We start from the raw sequence: 25,216 nt of genomic DNA, 5'->3' as shown, positions 1-25,216 counted from the left end.
AATGGGGAGCCTGTCTCTCCCTCTCCCCTCTGCTTATGCTCTCTCTCGCAAGTAAGTAAGATCTTAAAAAAAAAAAAGAAGAAGAATTAGGCTGGGACAGTTGGCAGTCTGGGGCAGACATCTGGGGGGACCTCTGACCACCTGTGAGTCTAACACAAAGCCTTGCCCCTAACAGGTGCTCCCCTGACGGTACTGAGCGGAAAACACTCGGAGCTGACAGCATCCAGAGTCCCAGGCTCTGTCTTTGGTAGGTCTGGGGCTGGACTCAGGGACCGATGAGCATTTCTCATGCATGCTGGGGAGGCTCACGGTTCTGGGGACCACACTTGAGATGCTGGGTGGCCAGCCCTGGCCCCACCTCCTGGCACCCAGGGCTCTCGACACTCAGACCCCACTTGCCCCAGCCAGTTGTGTCACTGTCCCTCCAACACGCGGTTCGCTGCGGTCCCCACGACCTCCAGCCTTCACGCTCACCTCCTGCCCGGGTCCGTGCTGGCTGCCAGTCCTCCCAGCAGGCCTTGCTGTGGGCTAGCGAACGCAGGGGAGACACGCTCCCTGCAAGGACGTTTTCACAGGACCTTCGTTTGAAAGGCGTCATGGCTCCGGGCCTCTGTTTCCGCATGAACCCTGCTGCGTGGGGGTCGCTACCCCACCCGATGGGATGAAACGAAACGTGCTCCTAAGGCCAGAACTGGGTTTCTCGCCAGCCCAGCCAGGGCCCTGGCCCAGGGTGCTCAGGGGCTCACAGGCGGTGGCCGGCTGCAATGTGGGGACCTGGGCGGCAGCTCAGCGGCAGGGGCTGGAGAGAGCTGGGGAGCTGGAGAGGGCTGGAGAGGGCGCTCAGAATTCTCAGAATTCAGCGGCTCGGCGAGGCGGACAGGGCTGACCAGGTGGGCGGGAAGGGACGGCAGGAGGGGCGGGCAGAGGAGGCCAATCTCACGGCCGATAGCCCTGCAGGGCCGCCACGGTCGCTCCAGCTCGGGGACCCAACTGCCCCTCACCCTGCGGGGTGGGGGAGCCTCAGTTCTCCTTGGACAAGACCCCATCCTCAGTGGGCTCAACGAGATCCCAAAGGCGGCAGCTCCGTCTCTGACTTTGGTTCGGAAAAGAGAAGGGCGCGTGTCTCACCCAGCTGAGGGACCGGACACGGGGCAAGGCTGGCCGTGCGTGCGGAGACGGACATCGGCGAGCCAGTGGGTTCCTCGCAGGGTGAGGAGCCTTTTCCATTTCGTTGACAGACACATGTTGTAAGATGGGAAATCGCCCTGCTCGGTGCTTACTTTATCTCTGTTTAATTGCTCTTTGATAATGAATTACGACAGAGAGTCCATTAATTAAGCTAACAATGTCTGCGGAACACCAACTCCTTCTTCGGGGAGTTGCCTTGTTACGGGAGCTTTGGTTCAGGCTCTGTTTGCCCACAGCACTTTCCGGAGAGGTTTAGAAAGATGCCAAAACACGTGATGGGGGGCTCACTCCTGGTGTAGAGGGAGCGGCTTGGAAGGAGGGGGAGGAAACCCTGATGAGCCGGGGTGGGGGCTGGCAGCTGCAGAGCAGGGCCAAGGGTGGCTTCCTAATTCAGAACATGTGGAGGAACAGAAACCAGCATTAGACTCTCTCAAATCAGCGGATGGGAACAACCAGGGCCCCTCACAGGTGTTCATCCCAGAGTCGGGGGGAGCAGGGAGCAGCCCACTTTGGTCTGCTGATCCATCGACTGAGCGCAGGGGCGTCCGTCTGGAAACGCTCTGCGCACAGGTGGAGTCGGAGAAAGAAGAATTCTAGTTCTTTCCCACCCAAGGCGCGGGAATTGTGCTGGGGGAGCGGAGAGCCTGCCGCTGGCTCCAGGGTGGGCAGGGGCTGACAGGTGCACATCTGCAGGCTGGGTCCATTTAGCAGGTGACCGGCGGGACTCAGGCAAGCGCACGAGCAGATGAAGGCTCCGGACAGAAGGCTGAGGAAGGTCAAGTTCCCGGGGTCTGTCCCAGAGCTGTGAGCATCATAAGGGCATTAGAGGGCGTTCTGAGGGCCCGGGCAGACAGAGAGGGCAGAGGGTTCTGGGGGAGGTAGCCACGGGGCCGCGGGGGGCAGAGCGAGCGCCTCAGTGTGCTGGTCCTCGGATTCAGCTAAGAACAGCCCGAGCGGCTTTGAACACCCTCCCCGAATCCCCCAGGTAAAAAATAACACTGCTTGGAGCCACGTGGGGAAGCCCTCAGATGTCCGGGAGACAGTTATGTGACACCGTTGTTCCTGTTCTCATTCCCAAAGTTGGCTTCGCAGGCCAGATTATCTAAATGCACCAGTGTCTACGATGCCATGGTCACTCTGTGCTTGGCTTGAATGTTGCCTTCTCAGAGCACTGGACAGAGAAGCCTGGGACTTAAGGATGAGCCACTGCCCCTGTCCCCTCCAAACAATGGTCACAGGCCTGTGCTGGGGAAGCTGGAAAGTCAGCAGGAGCCAGAGGCCAGGAAGTCTCCATAGCAAGCACCCGTCTCTGAACTCCAGAAGGTGAAACAGCCCAATGGCAGCTTGTCATCCCCGTGGCGGTTCTCTAGTGTCCAGTCCCAACCCTCCCAGGCCGGCAGCCCAGCATCACCCGGGAACTTGCTGGAAATGCAAAATCTCAGCTCCCACTCCAGGCCCCCGGATTCAGGAGCCCCAGCAGTGGGGTCCAGAACGTGGTGCTTTCAGAGGCCTCGTGGGGACCCGCCGCACCCCGAAGGCAAGGGTCCGGGCTTTGGAGCCTGCCTGCCTTGTCCGGCCTTGCGAGATCTGCCTCTCCGTTCGCTTCTGCCTTAGCGCTTGGCCCGTCCTCCTCTCTTGCATCCAGGGCCCGCCAGGCGGGGCCACTGCTACCTCCCGACACCCTGAGCTCTGTTGCTCTTTCCACACTCACTGTGCTGTGGATTTTCCTGCCTCTTTACCTGTCTCTTCCCTCGAGTGCAAACCACGTGAGAGCAGGGACCACCGCCGCATGCACTCCCGGCCCACCTGCAGCCGGGATCCGGACGGACTCACGGAGTGAATGAGTGAATGAGTGAATGAGTGAATGAGTGAAGACACTCCCTGGAGGAGTCTGCTTTAGGCTCGGGTCATGATCCCGGGGTCCTGGGATCGAGCACCGAGTTGGGCTCCCTGCTCCGTGTGGAGCCTGCTTCTCCCTCTCCATCCCTGCTCATGCTCTCTCTCAAATAAATGAACAGAATCTTAAAAAAAAAAAAAAAAAAAAAGACACCCCCTGGATTCTTTAGACCCCACAGTCGTGAGTGTGAACAACCCGACCCGTTCCCTGCATAGAGCTGGCAAGAAGTGCAGCGGGTCTGGGCTTCCCTGTCTTCCTCCCGTGCCCCGTGGCCCATTCTGCCAACGGCGGGTGGCCGGCTGGGTAAACGCTCCGCAAGTACCTGGGCTGGGTTTGGATTCAAAGTGCTCTGCTCCTGCTGGAGGGCCTGGATTCCAGTCTGCTTTGCCCTCCGACACTTGCCCCTCCCCTGTTGCCTCTCTACATCGCCGAGGGGCTGCAGGGAGCGAAGGGATGTCGGATTTGGCCCCCAACCCCCCATCCTGCACCGACGGGAGGCAGAGGGTCTGGACCACCAGCACCACCCGCCGTGACAGCGGAGAGGAGGCGATCCTCTTCCTAGCTGTTGGCTTCGTGGGAAGCAGAAGTTCCACAAGGAGGCAAACCCACCAGCTTTATGCCCGCATGTGCGAGCGTCTACGCGGACAGAGGACCACGGATCTGCCACGAATGCGTGTGCTCCCAGAGCCCGAACAAGACCAAGGGAGCTCTCGGGCATTTTGTCCAGGCTCCTCCTTTTCCAGACGAGCCCACTGAGACCCGAGAGAGAACCGGCGAGTCTGGAGTACGTCCCCTGCCTGGTGTTCCCCTGGGATCGCGTCATGGAGACAGCCCCTGTCTGCAGCGGCCTCTTATGGCTACGGCTTGACATAAAACAATGTTTTCAGTTTTTATGAATGTCCCGTCTAATGACATTTCTGGATACGTGTTCTCCCAACCGTAGAGAATTTCTAAGCTTTTTACACGCACACACCTACACACATGTGCACACACACGCTGAGCTTGGGCTAGGTGATTCCCTCACCAGTCTTGCCCTTCCTTGGTTGGGGCTGTTCTGCCCTTTCTGGGTTACCTTGAGTGTCCTCCCGAGGCACCGGGGAGCACGTGCGTTCCCGGCAGCGTCCCGGCAAGCACACGCTTCCTTCAGGATCCGCCCTGGGCTCTGCACCGTGGCTCACAGAGCCGGTCACACCTCCCACCCACCCGCCGGCGGCCTTTCGGGATGAGCGCGTAGAGCACGTCCTCATGAGGAAGTGGCTAATTCTTCAGGCGTGCGTGGCTGTAACAGCTTGTATGCACAAGGGTACATGCCCTCCTGTTTGCAAAGGACCCCGCAGCTCATTTACACTCCTCAGTGTGCTGCGATGTGCCCACTGCTGCCCTGCATACCTGCGCCGATGCACCCGTGCGTCTCCCCCCGAGGGCTATGCAGAAACAACCAGAAAGCCCCCGCCTCCTTGAACGTCTCAGAGCATGGAACAGCCACAAATCGGGGATGACAGATGTTACCAGAAGTTCCCACAAATCCCCGCTGCCTTTACTCTCCCCCTGGCTCCTACCTGGGGTCCCCAGCCGTGGCACGGGTACAGTATTGCTGTGTGGTTCTCCAGTGGCCCCTGGTCCAAGCAGACGTCTTTCGCCTTGTTGTTTCGAAGCTGCGGGAAAAGGCAAAACATCGCCCGTCAGAGCTCACAGGGGGAGCTTCTGTACCCAACCCTTGTTCCGCCAGCCTCAGCCCGATGCAAAGGCCACAGGACCCCCCCCCCCATGTGAGGACCAAGGTTCAAATCTGTGAGGTGATCACTATAGCAGGAAAGACCAAGTCTTTCGGCGGATGCTGTGGGCGCCAGCCCTCTGGCTGGGACACCCCCAGCCTCTGCTTGCACACGGCTGCCCCATCCCAGCACTGAAGAGGGGCCTTGGGGAACACCGGACATAGGCACACCAGTTACCCACTGGTTGTCCACAGTGGGCCTCGACACAAGCATGGGTTGTAATCATTCTGGGAATCATAGGTCAGTGTCTAAAGTCATTACTGATACAGAGGCACCAAAAACAAGAATTGGAAAAAAAACAAAAGCCTCACCACCAGGAAAAGCCCGAGCAACACGTATTCTGAAAATACTAACTGAACGCCCACACCGTGCCAGACACCATCCTGAGTATTTGGAAAACATCCGTGGAGGAACATCCAGACGTCCCCAAGACAAAACCCCTGAGCTCAGCGAGGCGCATCTCTTAGGGGAACAGGCAAGAATTTGGCTAGCCGGACCATCCAGGGGCTCTGTGTTTCTGCTGTGGTGTCCGCCCCTCCCACCACGCTGCGACCTCAGCCAGCGGGAAATGGCAGTGGTGCTGGTCTTATCCATACACGCTCGGTCCTTTCCAGGTTCTGTTCACCAGGAAACCAAACCAGCCAGGGATAAAGCAGGAAGAGCGGCAAGGGGCACTTCGCTTTGGTGTGCCCAGACTGTGTCTGGGTTCAGACACCTGAGTGGAATTTTAATGCCTGTTTCATGAAAGATTACAAAAATGATACCATCGTACTGAGATCTCTTGAAAAATGTATAAGAAAATAACAATTGTTTACAATCCTTTCCCACAGTTAATTTTTCCCAATTTTGAGACAATTTAGTTTTATTCAGCTTTGATGGTAATGAGAAACTTTGCATGTAAAGCTTTGTTCCCATTTCAGGTTTTCTCAAGAAAATAATCTGCGGCTCAGTCAGTAAAGAGTCTGCCTTTGGCTAAGGTCATGATCCCAGGGTTTAAGCCCTACCTTGGGCTCCCAGCTCAGCAGGAAGTCTGCTGCTCCTTCTCCCTCTAACCCGCCCCCCACCCCCATTCACTCTTTCTGTCTCCTTCAAATGAATAAATTTTTAAAAATCTTTAACATGAACAGACACTTCTCCAAAGAAGACTTACAAATGGCTATCAGACACATGAAAAAATGTTCATCATCATAGCCATCAGGGAGATTCAAATCAAAACCACATTGAGATGCCACCTTATACCAGTTAGAAAGGACAAAATTAACAAACAGTAAGTAACATGTGTTGGAGAGGATGCGGAGAAAGGGGAACCCTCTTACACTGTTGGTGGGGATGCAAGTTGGTGCAGCCTCTCTGGAAAACAGTGTGGAGGTTCCTCAAAAAATTAAAAATAGAGCTTCCCTATGACCCTGAAATTGCACTACCAGGTATTTACCCCAAAGATACAGATACAGTGAACAGAAGGGTCATATGCACCCCAATGTTCATAGCAGCAATGGCCACGGTCGCCAAACTGTGGAAAGAGCCAAGATGCCCTTCCACAGACAAATGGATAAGGAAGATGTGGTGCATATACACTATGGAGTATGATGCCTCCATCAGAAAGGATGAATACCCAACTTCTGTACCAACATGGATGGGACTGGAGGAGATTATGCTGAGTGAAATAAGTCAAGCAGAGAGAGTCAATTATCATATGGTTTCACTTATTTGTGGAGCATAAGGAATAACATGGAGGACACGGGGAGATGGAGAGAAGAAGGGAGTTGGGGAAAGTGGAGAGGGAGATGAACCACGAGAGACTGTGGACTCTGAGAAACAGACAGAGTTTTGGAGGGGTGGGGTGGGGGGGTTGCGTGAGCCTGGTGGTGGGTATTAAGGAGGGCACGTATTGCATGGTGTGCAGGGTGTGGTGCATAAACAATGAATTCTGGAACACTGAAAAAATAAAATAAAATTTAAAAAATCTTTAAAAAAAGAAAATAATCTGAGAACTGGGAATACAGTAGCAAAATGTATGGGTCCTTTAATGTTCTTCAAATATGCTGTCCAATTCCTTTCTGGAAACTTTGAACCAATTCCTATTCCCATCCACAAGATACAGAAATGCTTATTAGTCCTGACTTTCACCAGTTAAGAATATTGTGTACAAACTTCCAAACCTAGATTCCGGGGAATCTGAGGTACAGCATGTTGATTATAGCCAATATCGCATACTCGAAAATGGCTAAGTAGCCAGACCACCTTAAATGTTCTTCCTGCAAAAAGGAGATGGTAAGTATGGGATGTAGTGGAGGGTTAGTGAACTCTCTGGCAGTAATCACTTTGTAATACGCAACTGTATCAAATTACGTTGGACACCTTAAGCTTATACAATGTTACACGTCAATTATGTCTCAGTAAAGCCTGAAGAGGGGAAAAAAGAAAGTGGCTAGGAAGAAAAATTCTAAAGAAAATGGTGGAGTACCGTTTCCAACCAAAGTTTCTAAAAATTTGTGCAGAGGGTGAAGAACCAGACACGGCGCACAAAGAGTCCCAAGCAAGCGACCTCCAAGGAACTCAAAGCCCCCTTACGAGCCCCACACCGTATTCCAGTTCTTTCTCAGATGCTCTGAGGAAATGGCTCAGCGTTGATGCTTTCAACGATGCGAAGGATACATTATATGGAAAAATCCAAACATCTTCTGAGTCAAAAAGTAATTCAGAAGAGTTAAGATGTTGAAAGCAATGAAATCTCAGAAATACCTCGACCAATGTACTTTGCTTATATTTCCATTTTACGCCTGTACAAAAGCAACATGATAAAATGTGCCTAATGAGGCCTAATGAGGCTTTTAAAGTAAGTATAAAATAAAAATTATGGGTAATAAAAAACATTGTGTTGAGAGGTGAAGAAAGACATCTTGCTTTTATAAATTTACAATTAATAGTAAATTGGAATGTTTCATGTTTAGCAATTATTTCCCTTTTTGAGAATTATCTGTTTATTTCCCCGCTGGGATATCAAGTGGTTTTATTGTAGATATATAAGAGCTCTTTATATATTAAGGATATTGTTTTTATGGGATATTTGTTCCATATAATGATTTCAGAATGCTAGGCTTTTAAATTTTGTTTCTTATGTTTATGCAAAGAAATTTATTATTTGGAAACTTAATAAGCTGCGTGCCTGGGACCGTGCTAAGCTTAACGAATACAAAGATAAACAAAACTGTCCTCGCTCTGAAACAGTCCATGGTCTGGAGAGTTAGACAAAGGAAGAGCAGGTACAACACTGAGTCTGCCAGGACAAGGGGACCATTCTCACCCCATCTGCAGGTTTGGACACTAAGAAGAGGGACTTGTGACCCCTGGGTAAGTGGAAATATTGCTGGAAATGTTCTAGTTTTTACCCAGGTAGTAGCTATGTGGATTTCTGCTTTATATTATTATGCTATACATGTATGCTTTATACATATCATACATGTATTGTCTTTCATATAAATAACGGTAAAAGAAAAAAAAAAGGATGAGTAAAAGCAAACCAGCAACCTTCAGGATGATATGAGCCAACCATAGAAGAGTGAGAGAAAGACTTGGGGGTAACTGTGTGCACCCCGAGTTGGCTTTATATGTGGAAAAGCAATTATGTCATACATGGGAGAGTCAGGACAGTATCCACGTGTCTTCCCTGAAATATTATTGTAAGACAGTTCAGAATAGAGGTAAATGAGCTTTTAGAAACCAAGGGAAACATAACACAAATGATCCAGTTAAAAAACGAGCAGAAGACACAAATCGGCATTTTTCTAGAGAAGCCCTCCAGATGGCTACCAGACCCATGGGAAGACGCTCAGCCTCACTCAGCATCATGGACACACAGATCAAAACCAGGATGAGCACCACCTCACGCCCATCAGAATGGCTGCAATTAACAACACAAGAAATGACAGGTGTTGGCGAGGATGCAGAGAAAGGGGAGCCTTCCTGCACTGCTGGTGGGAATGTAAGCCGGTGCAGCCACTCTGGAGAACAGTGTGGAGGTTCCCCGAGATGTTAAAAACAGAGCTATTCTACCACCCAGCAATCGCACAACTAGGTATTCACCCAAGACACATACAGATTCGAAGGGGCACATGCACCCCAATGTTCATAGCCACATCACCAACAACAGCCACACCATGGAAGCAGTCCAAGTGTCCATCGACCGATGAACGGATGAAGACGACACGGCATTTACCCAGCCATCAAAAAGAATGAAGTCTTGCCATCTGCAGGGACAGGGACAGAGCTGGAGGGAATTGTGCTGAGTGAAATAAGTCAGTCCGAGAAAGACGAACACCGTATGATCTCACTCATATGTGGAATGTAAGAAACAAAACAGATGAACATGGGTGGGCGGAAGACAGAAGGAGAGGGAAACAAAGCATAAGGGACTTAGTGACAGAGAACAAAGAGAGGGTTGTTGGAGGGAGGTGGGGGGACGGCTCGGTGGGTGATGGGGACGCAGGAGGGCACTGGTCATGCTGAGCACTGGGTGTTGTATGTAAGCCATGAATCACCGAATTCCACTCCTGAAGCCAGAACTGCACTGTATGTTAACTGACTGAATTTAGATTAAAAAATGGAAGGAAAAAAAAAAATCAAGGGACAATGGCTTCTTAAGTAAGTGAGTGTAGGCGCGGTCTCTGTCGGAGGATGAAGCAGGAACACTGGAGCCGAGACCTGCTCCGAGGGGTCTGTCCAGCTTTGCCACTGACGCGGGGTCTGTGTGTGGCCAAAAGAAGCAGCAGCAGCATTAGAAGCCTCAAAATGCAACTGTCTGAAGAATCAGAGATTTTGTCACTGAAATGAATTTAACCGAAAAGCTATTCTGAAAGGTACAAAATGTGAATAAAGTAAGATAATGTTTGCATCTAAAATCCCAGTTAATGTTAACAAAGACTGAGAAGTTGATGAGGCGGTCAGGAGGAAGTGTGTTAATGTTCTTGTGTTATATGCTGCTTGGCCCTTCATTTTGGAGACTCAGATGAATTAAAAACAAAACAAAACATTAGAGGTACTGCAAGTGCTGGATCATGGGGCAGTTCTGTTTTTTACTGTTTGGGGGCCCTCCAAACTGTCTGGTAGAGGGGCTGCTCCAGCTCGCATGCCCACCAACAGGGTAAGAGGCTTCTCCTTTCTCCTCAACCTCGCCAATATCTGTTGTTTCTTGTGTTGTTGATTTTAGCTGTTCTGATGGGTGTGCGGTGGCATCTCGTCATAGTTTTGATCTGTATGTCCCTGGTGATGCCTGACGGTGAGCATCTGTGCATTCCTAGGTATTTACTGAAGAATACAAAAATACTAACTCAAAGGGATACGTGCACTCTGGTATTTATAGCAGCATTATCTACAACAGCCAAATTACGGAAATAGCCCAAGTGTCTACTGACCGATGAGTAGATCAAGAAATATGGCATATACAATGGAATATTATTCATCCACAAAAAGAAAAGAAATCTTGCCATTTGCAATGATGTGGATGGAGCTAGAGAGTATCATGCTGAATGAGATCAGTCAGTCAGAGAAAGGCAAACACCAGACGATCCCCCTCATATGTGGAATGTAAGAAACAAAACAACTGAGCATAGAGAAAAAAGAGAGAGAGAGAGGCAGACCAAAAACCAGACTATGCAGAGCAAACTGATGGTTGGGGGGGGGGGGAGGGTGAAAGAGGTGACAGGGCTAGAACCCCTGGGGACACAGAACCGCCAAGTCACTAAATCACCCGCGGCAACTCCTATCACACTGTGTGCTAACTATGTGCGATTTAAATAATAAACTCAAAACAACAAAAACCATTAGAGGTTACGATAATGCCATTAAGAACAAGACATACACAATTTACATGACTAATAAGGCATTTTAAAGCTAAAAAACAAGCTAGGTAAAAACTTTGGAAAGAGCAAGGAACATTAAATCCAGAAATATTCACTGGCCTGGGGGAGGACGCTCAAACAGAATTGTACATGAAAAACAATGCCTGACTTCAAGCTTTACTGCAAAGCTGTGATCACCAAGACAGCATGGGACTGGCAAAAAACCAGACACATAGACCAGTGGAACAGAGTAGAGAGCCCAGATATGGACCCTCAACTCCATGGTCAAATAATCTTTGACAAAGCAGGAGAAAATATCCAGTGGAAAAAAGACAGTCTCTTCAATAAATGGTGCTGGGAAAATTGGACAGTATGCATAGAAGAATGAAACTCGACCATTCTCTTACACCGTACACAAAGATAAACTCGAAACGGATAAAAGACCTCAACATGAGACAGGAATCTTTCAGAATCCTACAGGAGAACATAGGCAGTAATCCCTTCGACATCAGCCATAGCAACTTCTTTCAAGAAAGGTCTCCAAAGGCAAAGGAAATAAAAGCAAAAATGAACTTTTAGGACCTCATCAAGATCAAAAGCTTCTGCACAGCAAAGGAAACAGTCAACAAAACAAAGAGGAAACCCACGGAATGGGAGAAGATATTCACAAATGACAGTACAGACAAAGGGCTGATATCCAAGATCTGTAAAGAACTCCTCAAACCCAACACACACAAAACAGATAATCACGTCAAAAAATGGTGAGAAGACGGGGCGCCTGGGTGGCTCAGTGGGTTAAAGCCTCTGCCTTCAGCTCAGGTCATGATCCCAGGGTCCTGGGATCGAGCCCCGCATCGGGCTCTCTGCTCAGCGGGGAGCCTGCTTCCTCCTCTCTCTCTCTGCCTGCTTGTGATCTCTGTCTGTCAAATAAATAAATAAAATCTTAAAAAAAAATGGTGAGAAGACATAAACAGACAGTTCTCCAATGAAGATATACAAATGGCTAACAGACACATGAAAAAATGTTCATCATCACTAGCCATCATGGAGATTCAAATCAAAACCACACTGATCTTACACCAGTGAGAATGGCCAAAATCAACAAAGACGGTAAACAACGGGTGTTGGAGAGGATGTGGAGAAAGGGGAACCGTCTTACACTGTTGGTGGGAATGCAAGTTGGTGCAGCCACTTTGGAGAACAGTGTGGAGATTCCTTAAGAGATTAAAAATAGAGCTTCCCTATGATCCTGCAATTGCACTTCTGGGTATTTATCCCACAGATACAGATGTAGTGAAAAGAAGGGCCATCTATACCCCAAGGTTCAAAGCAGCAATGGCCACAGTCGCCAAACTGTGGAAAGAACCAAGATGCCCTTCAACGGATGAATGGATAAGGAAGATGTGGTCCATACACACTATGGAATATGATGCCTCCATCAGAAAGGATGAACACCCAACTTTTGTAGCAACATGGACGGGACTGGAAGAGATTATGCTGAGTGAAATCAGTCAAGCAGAGAGAGTCAATTATCATATGGTTTCACTTACTTGTGGAGCATAAGGAAGAACACGGAGGACATTGGGAGATGGAGAGAAGTGAATTGGGGGAAGTCAAGGGGGAGACAAATCATGAGAGACTGTGGACTCTAAGAAACAAACTGAGGGTTTGGAGTGGGAAGTTGGGTGAGCCTGGTGGTGGGTATTAAGGAGGGCACGTATTGCATGGAGCACTGGGTGTGGTGCATAAACAATGAGCCTTAGAACACTGAAAAGAAATAAAATAAAGTTAAAAAATAAAAAGAGAAACGGAGGACATAAATTGCAAATACAGTACGGTATTCACAATGCCTCTTTCTTTTTCCTGCTGCTCATGGGCCTGGTGTGGTGAAAAGAACAAGTAGGAGTGAGTATTAGAAATGGAGTTGTTTAAATAATGGCAAATTTTGTTACCAAACTGAATTTGATTAGTTTGAGTCTTTGCACTTAATATTATAGTCCATATGAAATGTATTTTAGCACATGGTGAGCTCAGCAAGCAGAGAACGGGTAATAGAAGCAAATGCCCTAAAATGTTAACATGGATCATGCCTGGGAATTGGGATTTGCAATAAGTTTAGTTTCACCTTTGTATTTTTTATAGAGTGCGTGCATTGAATTTCTTACTTTAAAGAGACAGAGATTTGCAAAAACAAATGTCTTCTCCCCTCCAAAAATCAGACTGTGATCTCTATGTTGACTCCATGGCCACCCCGTTGTTCAGCAACAGAGACATCATTTACATCATTTATACTGTGCTTTATGTGAATGGCAGGCCCTGGAGCTGTTCAGTGCACAACCTGTGGAACTATGCCCTTGCCATCTTCTTAAATTTTTCCATTTTTATTCTTTGTTTTTTAATACTATTTTTCTCCTAATTATACTAGCATATGAACCTTGGAAGTAATTGGGGAAACATTACAACGCACCCCCATAAAGACTGCCTGTCTCACTCCTGGAGGTAACTACAACCATCATCTCCATTTCCCCATTGCTATTTTCCTACTTGCTTCCAATCTAAAATAGTAGCCAATCCACTCCTATAATCCTGATTTTTTTTTTTAAAGATTTTATTTATTTACTTGACAGAGAGAAATCACAAGTAGACAGAGAGGCAGGCAGAGAGAGAGAGAGAGGGAAGCAGGCTCCCTGCTGAGCAGAGAGCCCGATGTGGGACTCGATCCCAGGACTCTGAGATCATGACCTGAGCCGAAGGCAGTGGCTTAACCCACTGAGCCACCCAGGCGCCCCCTTTTTTTTTTTTTTTTGAGAGAGAGAGTGTTCATGTATGTGCTCATACAGGCTGGGGGAGGGGCAGAGGGAGAGGGCAAGTCAGAATCTTAAGCAAGTTCCGAGCCTAGTGCAGAGCCTGAAGCTGGGCTTGATCTCAACCCTGAGATCATGACCTGGACAGATATCAAGAGACAGATGTTCAACTGATGAAACCACCCAGGTGCACCCCTGACATTTTCCTTCTTAAGAATTATATCAGGGGCGCTTGGGTAGCTCAGTCGGTTAGGAATCTGCCTTTGGCTTAGGTCATGATCTCAGGATCCTAGGATGGAGCCCCATATTGGGTTCCCTGCTCCATGGGGAGCCTGCTTCTCCCTCTGCCTCTGCCTGCTGTTTCCCCTGATTGTGTTCTCTCTGTCTCTTTTTCTGTCAGATAGATAAATAAATAAATAAATAAATAAAATCTTAAAAAAAAAAAAAGAATTATATCAACATTTTCTCATGTCATGAAAGTTTTGTACCCACCCTTTGAAATGACTTCAAAACATTTCAAACTATTAATATGGTATATTTAACTAACCTTTAAGTTAGATTCAGAAATTTTGGTCCAAAATAAAAAAAATCAGTCACTGAGATGAACAATTACTCTCAAATCTTCGTCCTCATTTCAAATTATTTGCTTGGGATAAGAGCGGAAATGAAAGTGTGACCATCGTTAAGCCTTTTAATACATGTGGTTCAAATTGCTTTTTAAAAAGCTTGTTTCAATTTAAACTCTCACCAGAGGATTTGTGGTTTTTCATATAACCAAGATCTAGCTGGCAGAGTGCCAACCTGTATTCCAAAAATGAATCTTTGTTTATTTGGTAGAAGAGAAAAACCTACTTCAATGTATTTTTAAGACATATTTTAATTTCTTTGATGAGGAATTCCATGAAAAATTTTCATGTGTTTTCCAACGATCTGTGTTTCCTTGTGTACTTTATTTTTCTTCGGGGGATGTTTTATTTTCTTATTTAAATTAATTATTAAAATTTAAATCAACTCCCAGAGCTCACGATGTACTAATTGTGTTATCCACTCATTTACACTATTTATGGCACACACACTTCTAGTTTTCCAGGCCTTCTCCATTCGGATGATGTATGGATTATTTTAATATTTATAAGCTCAGATCCATTATCCGTTTCCTATGCATTTTCTTCCAGGGCTTGCTTTCTTAGAAGGCTCCGGCCCTTTCAGAGATCAGAGGCGCATGCATTTCCACATGGTTCTATCAGAGTTTCTTTTCTTTCATTTAACGCTATAGATCATCTGAAATACACTTCAGGATACGGCAAGCTGTAAGAATTTAAATTGTTTTCTTCTCCAAAGAGCTAGGCAATTCACCCGATTGTCCTACGAATAACCCACTCACTCTCTGCGTTCCTCTGTGACTCCTTCCGTTGGATCTCACTTCGATAACCCAAAACCCCCAAATCACGCTTTTGTTTGGAATAAGAAAAGACAAGGCAGTTTGGACCTGTTAGTAGTCACTGCTGGGTGACAGCTACTGTCCTCAACCCTCCCCGGTGCACTGGCGTCCGCCTTCCCCGGGCCCTAATCCAGATTCCGGCTCAGGGGCGACACCTCCCTCGCACCCGGATGGTTTAACCTGCAGCTGATTTCCCTCTTGTAAAAGGCATCAGGCACAGAGTAGGAAAATACACAGAGAAAAAGGCAACACTGTGGCGAAGAGAGCCTTCTGAGTGTCAGCCTGGTTGTCACAGGGCAGCTGCAGGGCATCCAGCTGCCTGCGCCCTGACCCGACTCTGCCACCGATTCTTTGTCCAGACACACAACTGAAGGAAGCGACCAGGCTTACATTCAAGTGTGTTCTCAGCAGCGGTGCTGATGATATTTTAAAAATGGAAACCAGCCAGATGTCTATATTTTCAACAAAACACAGCCTACCCAAAGATAGCATCATATACAATCGTTATTAGTGAGGCAGAAATGACACAGGAAAATATCCTTCGTATGGCATTAATAATTCAAATTTTTCCACAGGTGGATACCACGGGTCTAGGAATACATAGACAGAGATGTGCTTATAAAAAACATGTACATGTGTGAATTAAAAAAACGCACATGCCCACATACACGCACAGAGTGAAGACCAGCGTCAAACTGTACACAGTACCCACAAAATCAGAATGTCTTTGTCCAAGGCTGGCTTCATGACTTACAGGCTGAGACCGCGGGTAATTTATTTAATTCATTTAAGTTCAGCTTCCTGATCAACAAAATGGAAATAATACTCCTACGTCATAAAGAGGGTAAACGGTGAGTTCACACGTGAAAAGCACATCCAAAGCACTCTGTAAGGGTTGATCACTGTTATGATTTTCAAAATTTTCTACAATGCATACTATGGCATTGGTAATAAGAGAAAAGTCTATCTGCTTTGATGTTTAGAGAGGTGATGTCATCTCCTCCCAGAAAATCCAAGAACATCTGCCCTTCTGTTGGTGACAAGGGGCTCGACCCCCGCCTGAGCAATGGACGGCTCCAGGCACTGCCTGTCTTCAAACACGACTTCCTGCTCAGTGTCTCACTTACAGGTCCTGGGGAACCTCACGAATGTCCAAACAGAACTGGTCACGCACTCCACACCCGTAGGCAGAACCGGCCACCAGAGCCTTGGCCCATGCCCTCACTGTGACATATATTACCCTGCCCCTGGCCAGAGCCCTGCTTCCAGGTCCTGCAGCTCAAAACCCCCTCTTGAAGGAGTGAAGACTATTCTCTATTCCTCCCATCAAGGCGGTCCCCAGCCTAATTCACAGCTACCTAAGCGGAGAGCAAGCGTGGTCTTAATTACCTCCCCGTATGCGACGGTGTTATTGTATCTTCTCATTTCCGGGTACACGTGGTCCAGGTACCACTGGAAATTCTTGCACTTTAAACTCTTCCTCAAGGCTCTTCTCTCGGACACATCGCCTATGTCAATTCCCGCGTTCTGAAAGCAGAAGCAAAGGGCTTTAGTGACCGGGGTCAGGGTGGGGGGTTCTGGCCAGAGGAAAGGACAGCTGGCCTTCACAGACGCCGTCCGGGAGAAACCTCAGTTCCTGCCTGCTCGCTTGGTACGTCGGCTCAAGGGAACTCACTGGATCGCAGAGCCTCCCCCCGAGCTAGACCGCTGTCCCCTGGCGCAGCTTGCAGCCCCCAAAGTCAATCATCCTATCACCACGCGAGGCGACCCAGGGACACAGCGATGTTGACAACCTACGTCCCCAGCTCCGTCTCTCCTGCATATCCTCAGCGACTCCCAGAGCCAATTACTGGAGGAATTATTTGATTAAGACAAGGAAATAAACGCCTGGAACCACCTCTTGTCTTTCTTCTCCCTACCCGGGTGACTCTGCCCCTCTGCTGGCTCTTTGTGAAGTTCATTATACACAGAAGTGAAAATAATTTCCCACTGCAAAGCTTGTAATGATGTTCTAATGAATAATTCACTCTGCTTTTACAGAAATGAACCTGTAATGGGCTGCCGTGGGCTGACAGGGGAGGACAGCGCCGCTGAGGTACGGCCCCGCAGGCTCCGCCGCAAGATGGCCGCGGACCAGGAGGCCGGCAGCCGGCTCTGCGACGACGGGCAGCCAGACGGCCGCGCGGGGCCACGGGGGTTCCCGTTGTTTCATTAGCCTCCTTCCTTTCATCAGCCAAACGGTGATTTTAAAGGAAAAATCCCCTTCAATGTAAAACTTTCAGAATCCAAAGGCAAGCCTGGCCCGTGGTGTTCGAACTCTTGGTTTTAACGTGTTGAGCACGATGGAAGGGAATGGCCGTTTTCGAGAAGCGTGGGCGCTGCTGCTGGCGTGAGGCTGTCCAAGGACAGCGCTGGGAGCCAGTCGGCAGCCCTGAACTCAGGACTGAGAACAAGGCCTCTGCAGGCGAGAGCTTCCCACCCGCCGGCAGGAACCCCAGCGACTGTGCCGGGGAAGAGTGGGATGAGGGTGTGAGTGCGCGTCCCTGGCCTGGCCTATGCTATGGGCAGGGCGTTAAGCAAGTCACGTCAGCCTCCCGGAGCTTCAGTTTGCCCATCTGTAAAATGGGCAGCAGAGAGGTCCCTGTCAAGCCCGCATTTACTGATCCCTTAATGTTTGCTCTGCTTTGTTCTAAGCCTCACATCTGTCTTCACGAGAGCGTGGTGAGGTCAAAGCTCACAACCCCTTGCTGACGAGGAAACTGAGGCATGGAAGACTATGTCAGCAGGCTGTTACGGGGCTACACAAGATATTGCGAAGAAGGAACTGACCAAGCACCAGGGACATAGCAAGGGCTCAGCGAGTGTTGTCTGTGTTTATATAAACGATCACGTGTAAAATCACTTCTGGCCTCCTGATACCTAGGAAGTGCTGTATGGCCATGAGGGGAGTGTCCATGCCTCAGAACTTTATTTTAGGACTGTAACAATATGATAAACATTCTTCTCTCTTGTCCTCTTCATCTGTAATTCTTACACGTAGTCGGTTGCCTCTCTGCGGCTCTGGGCTCCAGCCTCCTGAAACGCAGAGGCTGCCAGATCTCAATGGGAACAATTCCAGGCCACTGTCTCGGGGCATGGCTGAGACATCTAAGGTATGACTGAAGAGATAAATCCAGCCCTGGCTGAAGGTGCTAGTCACCCCACTGTGCTACGGACCTAAGTACATATCAGGAGCATTTCAGTACTCAGTACTCAAACTGAGTACACTGGTACTTAGATCGGGTACTGAGTGCTCCGGTACTTAGACCGGGTACTGAGTACGCTGGTACTGAGATCGGGTACTGAGTGCTCCGGTACTTAGACCGGGTACTGAGTACGCTGGTACTGAGATCGGGTACTGAGTGCTCTGGTACTTAGATCAGGTACTGAGTACTCTGGTACTGAGATCGGGTACTGAGTGCTCTGGTACTTAGACCGGGTACTGAGTACTCTGGTACTAAGATTGGCTACTGTAGTGCTTACTACTTAAGCAGGTACTTTGGATTTAGTTCTCCTGATCACCCTAGGAAGGAGGACTTGCTGTGATTGCTATTTTTAGGCGAGGAACCTAAGAGACAGAGGCAAGAAACGGATTTGTTTGAGATTGCATAACCAGTGGTTGGCAGAGCACGGACTCCAACCAAGCTGGGATACTGCCACTAAGCAATACTCCTGTGGGGTTCAGTGTTCTGGGCAGAAGAGGGAGGAGACTTGAGGAGTCATGTAAACAGTGGGCGCCTATGTCGTGGGGGCAGCTGGAGCTCCAGGAGAGGGCACAGAGTCAGAAAATGATGGGGCCTGGACCAAACCGCTGGTACGGGATCTCTCAGATGCAGAGCTTGTTCAAGAGCAGGGCATCCGGATTACTCTACCATGACCGGGATTAACCCACTAGATCCTTCTACTCTTTGTAAATGGATTTTGAGGTCTCCACTATGCTGGTCCCCACATAAAGCAGGGGTTCTACCACCTGGAGGCCTGTGAACCCCCTCGAGATGCTCTTATAATTTTCCAAGTACAAGCACTTCTCTGGGGAGGAACCACCAACTGACTGAAGGGATCAGTGACCCATCAAACACAGGACCACTGGCCCAGGGTGATGGGGGAGGGCTGCTGCGTCCCTACCTCCAGGGGCAGGTTCCACGCTATGTACACGTGAGACTTGTAGTCGTCCATCCAGACCTCAGCAACCCGGAGGGCATTCCTCTTGGTGTAGAAACCAATGTTGCTGTTGTAAGGTTTCTTCTTCCGCTCGATGTGGGCCACTCGTGAGCAAGGCAGGACCTCCATGCTGCCCCCGCAGAGCCACACCTGGAGGCATAAAGGATTTTATCAGCCGGACAGAGAAATTCCTAGAGGCCACGGCCCCTCCCCAAGGCCCCAGGGCCATGGTCAAAAGACAGCAAAAGTGAGAAATGCATTCTCATATATTTCAGGGTTGGTGTATTACTGCAGTGTAGATGAACTTGACCTAGCTAACACGTGTCAAAGAGGGCTTGGGGGGACTTTTATAGGTACAATAGTTTAGGATGTGAAAACAGAGCGCTGGGTAACAGGCACCCATTGACCTAAGGTGCCCTTGCTGACGCATGGGTATTTTTAAGTTCTCAGTAGTGAGAAAGTGGCACCTGTGGAGCATTTTCTCCCACCTGGCAGAAGCCATGCCTTGCAGACCTAGAACGGAAAATTCAAACTGAAAACCAAACCATCTTTATTCATATAGGCACAAAGTGTGCAATGGTCTACTTATGCATTGTTAATATGCTCTATCTTGGAGTCCCAAGAGCACAGATGCCCAGCGTTCTGGAACCATGTGCCCCAGTGCTACCACGCGCTGGCATCACTTGTTACTGCTGGAACACCGAGGTGGAAGGCTGAAGTGGCGGTTGTCTTTGAGGCATGCAAAAGCCCAAGGGAGTGACACTTGCTGTTCTCTGTGTGGGCCTGGCAGGCACCCGGGCTTGGAAGGCCCTACTTGAGGGGGAAAGCCGGACTATCCAACCTCTCTCAGCCCCAGGCAGGAAAAAGGAAGCATTTCTGATTGTTAAGAAGGACTGCTTTGTGGAAATAAACCTCCTAATCCTGGTGGGGAGAGCGGACACAGAGGTGTCAGGGACCCAGGCTGCTGTCCTGCCATGAGGACCGCGTACACTCTCCGTAAACAGAAGGCGGCTGAGCCGAGCCGGTAAGCACAGACAGCGCTGCGGGTCTCAAGCTGGGACACTTCAAGTCACGCCACCCTTCAGTGTCCCGGATCCCTCTGCAGGGTGCCGGGACCCTCCTGCAAGTTGCGCACCACCCCTGGTCTTTATTGATCGAATTTGGTGGCAAAATCCACATGTATGGGATCTTCTATTTCCCAACTCTGGCTACACCACAGGGAAATGATACAGATGGGAAATTCTCTCTGTAACCATGAACCCTCACGTTCAAGGAGGAGATTGTGAGCTAAGAGACTGGTAGACAGGGGGCGATCCAGAGTAGTTTCATTTGGGACCTGACAATTAGTTTCCCCCCATGGGATGGCATGGCAGCTGCTGATAGTGGAAGGAAGCCAAGTCAGGGGGTGCAAATATGGCTAAAGGCTTATGGGGAATAAGGGCAAAACACAGTGGCTGAACTTCCAGGGGTGGCCAGTATGCAAAGATTTGCCCAGAGTTGCACAGGTACGCAGTGTTGGGCAGTTTTGGGATTCAGGGAATGAACGGCAAGACATCCCATGTTCATGGATCTGAAGACCTAATATTGTGAAGCTAGCAGTACTTCCCAAATTGATTTGAAGACAACCCAATCCACATCAAAACCCCAGATGTCTCCTTTGCAGAAATTAACAAACTGATCTGAAAATTTATGTGGAAATACAAGAGACACAAAAAACCTTGAAAAGAACAAAGCTGGAAGACTTCCTCTTCAGATCTCCAAAGGTACCAGGAAGCTTCTATAATCAAGACAGTGTGGTTCCGGTGTAAGGACAGACAACAGGATAGAACTGAGAGTCTAGAAATAAGCCCTCACATTTATAATTGACTGACCTTTTAAAAAAGATTTATTTATAGAGACACAGAGAGAGAGAGAGAGAAACAGAAGCACAAGGGGCAGAGGGAGAAGAAGAGAGGGAATCTGAAGCAGGCTCTACACTGATCAGGGAGCCTGTCACAGGGCTGAATGCCATGACTCCGAGATCATTTCCTGCACTGAAGCCAACAGTCAGGTGCTTAACAGACTGGGCCACCCAGACGCCCCATAACTGACTGCCTTTCAACAAGGATGCCAAGACAATTCAAAGGGAGAAAATAGTTATTTTCAACAAATTGTGCCAGACAACACACCAGGGAATGAATTTTTGCCACCACCTCACCGCATGTATAAAAATTAACTTGAAGTGGACCAAAGACCTGAATGGAAGAGCTAAAACTGCAGAAGTCTTAGAAGAAAACACAAGGGCACATCTTCATGACCTACAGTTAAGCAAATGTTCACCAACAGACAAGTGGATAAATAAATATTCCATATGGTGGAATATTATTTAGCAGTAAAATAAATAAGATAGTGCCACGTGCTACAGTATGGGTGAACCTTGAAAACATTCAGGGGATGCTGAGGGGAAGCGGTCAGTCACAATGGACAGTGTACTACATGACTCCACTTATATGAAATGTCCAGTGTCAGAAAACCCACAGAGGCAGAAAGAAAACCGGTGGTTGCCTGGGGCTGGGGTGGGAGGAGGTGGAGTGGCTGCCAGTGGGCCTGGGGTTTCCTTTTAGGGTGATACAGATTGAGGTGATCTCTGAAGAACTCTGAATGTACTAAAAAACACAGCTGTATACTTTAAATGGGTGAATCGTAATGGTGTGTGACTATCTCAATGAAGCCGTGACAAAAATACATAGGCAGATCGATAGATAGTCACAGAGAGAAGGGGAGAAGAAGACTCAAGGGACAGATTCCAGGTTGGGGAGCTAAGGAAAGGTGAAGTGGTAAGGGCCAAGGCTGGGTTCTGTGAGGACCAGCTTCCGAGCAGGGATCACAGGCGCAGGTGTAGGAAGGGCCTCGGCAAAAGCCAGAAACCCAGGCATGAGCACGGAGGTGCCAGGTGGGAACAGAACCCACAGGCAGGCCGACTTGGTGCCAGTCTTCCGTAAGCAGTCCAGCCCAAGGTCAGGATAAACCAAGGTTGGGATCGTCCAAATTATTCCAGATTGTTCTTGGGGGTGTGACTAGGCTTGGAAGGGCTGTCAGGTGGCCCTCCTTGCTATGAGTGGGCTGAGAGAACAGAGGGGCCAGGTCACACCCCCAGCCTCTTAAACAAGAGTGGGAGGTGGCGTGCCAGGCTGGGAGGCCGGCGGCAGGAACACCGGCTTCCTGTCCTGGGCTCTGCCCTGTGGATACCAGCTGGCACACTCAGTGGGCACCAAGTCAGAGCCACTCAGCTCTTCCTGCACGATCTGGGAGATGCAAGGGGCTCTCAGACCGTTTAGTGTCTCAGTGGTACAATGTTCTGTTGGGCCCAGCAAACCTAGAGTGAATCACCGGGGTCGGGCACTGGCCCAGATGCCCGTAACACTGTCACAGCGTGGTTCCTGGTGCCCCTTTACCTGAGAAGTGGGGAGGTGACCATCAGGAGGTGTAGTAACTCCAGGAATAGGTATCAACTAATTTATTCAACCAGAAAATCCCACTCAGAGCCTACTTTCCAGCGCGGGAAAGACAGAGCAAGAAGGGCCGACACACAAGTGGCTCCTCACGCTCGTGACGTTGATGGTCTTGGAAGGGAAACACAGGGACTAAATCATCACAGGCAGATGTGCACGCTCCGACAGGAAGCTAATTCCTAGGAAGGAAAGCAACACAGTGCTGGAAAAGCCAGCATTCGCCAAGAAAGGGATGTGGGCCCATTGGCTCAGAGAAAGTATCTTGACCTAGGACGGGTAAGCTGTCATCAGACGGCCCAGACTGAGCTAACTTGGTTGAAGAAGTTGGCAACGAGGACAAGAGCCCAAGCCTAGGGGCAGCAGCCCAGGCACAGTGGCCTTGTGTAGGGGGAGCCTACGCCCCTCGAACGTGGGCTGCGTTCAAGACGGCTGCAACAACCCCTCCCATGCTCCTTTCCATAAAGGGTTGGACCTACTCTTCATCCTCTTGGATCTGCGCTAGCCTTAAGACTTGCCCTGAGTTGTAGAACATACTAGAAGTGATGTTTTGCACTTTACAAGGCCAGGCCTTAGGAGGGTTTAGAATTTTTTGCTTTCTCCGTCTTGGGATCCCAAGTCCACCACGCTTTGAAGAAGCTGTGGATGAAAGACCGTAGGGAGAAGGGGGTCCGGCCTGGCCTTTATCATGTGCCTTGGGCCTCGGTTGGACCGGACACCTCCAGCCAAGCCATTGACCGGCCACCGGCATGTGAATGAACCCACCCATGCTGCAAAGAGCAGAAGAATCACCTAGCTAACCCCGGCCCAAACGGCCAGACTCCAGAATGGTGAGCGAATTGGCTGTTCCTTTAAGCCACTGGATGTGAGTGCACATAAACAACGACATGAGTTGAATTTGCAGGAAACTGAAAGAACAGCCAACGGTCTGTACGTCAGAGCAGAGCCTGAAAATGAAGCTGGGTGGGTGGGCAGGGCTCCCACCAGCCGGGCCTTAGACCCCACGGAGGAAACGGATCTTTGTTTTAAACGAGAAGCCACCGAAAGGGATGAATTTGAAAGTCACCCCAGCTGAAGTGTGGGAAAAAAGTTTAGTGGCAAGGAGAGGGGAGACAGAGGGGGCAGGAGGGTCTTAGTGTCATCCTGGGGAGAAATTCTGGTAGCTTTGGCTAGGGCAGTGGAATAGAAGTGGAGGCGGACAGATTTGAGCTTTTTAATGGCAAAATCTTGGCCAATGGGCTGGATGTGGCAGAGATGAGACATACTGTGGCAGCATCATGTTCTGGGCCAGAAAGCCTGCCCAAGGCTACCCAGGCTCTGGGGGCAAAAGAGCATCACAAGACGCAGCTTCCCTGCTCTGGACAGTGATGCCCTGGGAGAAGAGGATGCTGGGAGAAGGAGGTCAATGAGTGCGGATGATTTCTGATTTCTCCAGCGTTGCTCCAGAGAGAGCCTCTTCAAGGGCATGCTGGCTTAATTCCATCTTTTGATGCATTTCATTCATTCAGCTCATGTGTTTCATAAATATTTCAATAGCTCATGAGAGTCTTACAGATGACGGAGAGTATGTCACCGGATGGGGCAAGCCGGTATTTCCAGAACTATGCCTGGATCTCCACCTGTCTGCTGGTCTCCCTGAATGTTCTCTGTACCTCCCAGTGTCTCAAATCCTCCCTTCAAGGGTGGGATTCGAAGCTGGCCCACATCACTGGTTCCCAAACCAGGCTATGACTCCAAATCACCAAGGGGTGCTTTAAATTTACCAATGCCTGGATCCCTCCCCGGACCTACGAGTCACATTCTCCAGGGAGAAGCTGAGGTACCACCAGGTCTTTAAAAACGCCCCTTCCATGTAGCCAGGTTTGGGAACCACAGGCATAAAGCCATTTAATATCTATTCCGAGTCTATGGTTTCATGACTGAGGCCAAGAGAAGTTAGGATGTGGCTGACAAAAGCTCAGACCACCGGGCAGTGGTTCTGGGGATGCTGGGAAGAGATGCGGGATCGAATGTTCCGGGCACTGCCTGGAACGCTCTCCCCAGTGCCTCCATCACCAAGGAGCCTGGTCAGTAAGGCGGGGGCAGTGAGAGAGCTGGGAAGGAGGCCAGGAGCCGAAGGCAGCATGGCTGGTTCATTTGTATCACCTACTGTAGGCAGTGGCCTCTGAACATTTTTGATAGATATTTTCATCTAGAGAAAAAACAAAACAAAAACAGTTGAAGCCCATCCTCCATCCTACTGAATTCATCCATTTTAAATTAAATGCATAGGTTATCGCACTACTAGATTTTACCAATGATGAGTGTAGAGAGAGAAGTTTGAAATCGCACAGAAATGGAAGTGCTAATATATTCCTCTCGGGCCCCCGTGTCCCACCTGCTGTGTCTGGCTTTGGAAACCACCACAGGAATTCAAATGCTCAAGGTCTAGTCTTCTTCCGCCACTTTCAGAAGCCAGCTGTTGCTCGAAAGCAGCAGAAAGTACAGCTCCGGAACGAGTAGGCTTGTCACCCAAGTAATCTGGTGCGAATTTTCAATGGTGTCACTGGAGTATGAACTGTGAGTGCCACGGGAGCATGAGAGCCA

General features: G+C 49.2%; 1 protein-coding gene across 2 annotated transcripts in view; it reads right to left on the bottom strand.

Moving 5' to 3' along the window:
- GALNT17 (polypeptide N-acetylgalactosaminyltransferase 17) overlaps positions 1-25,216 on the bottom strand; it is a 418,110-nt gene that overhangs the window by 21,267 nt on the left and 371,627 nt on the right. For both annotated transcript variants that reach the window (XM_044233871.1, XM_044233872.1), the window contains 3 exons: positions 19,107-19,292; positions 16,332-16,469; positions 4,645-4,740 (listed from right to left, as the gene is read on the bottom strand). In XM_044233871.1, coding sequence (XP_044089806.1) covers positions 4,645-4,740; positions 16,332-16,469; positions 19,107-19,292 — 420 coding nt within the window. The remainder of the gene's footprint in view (positions 1-4,644; positions 4,741-16,331; positions 16,470-19,106; positions 19,293-25,216) is intronic.

This window comes from Neovison vison, chromosome 14, assembly GCF_020171115.1.
Source record: "Neovison vison isolate M4711 chromosome 14, ASM_NN_V1, whole genome shotgun sequence".
Lineage (NCBI taxonomy): Eukaryota > Metazoa > Chordata > Mammalia > Carnivora > Mustelidae > Neogale > Neogale vison.
Note: the sequence above shows the minus strand (reverse complement) of the source record. Positions and strands in the feature narration are given on the sequence as shown.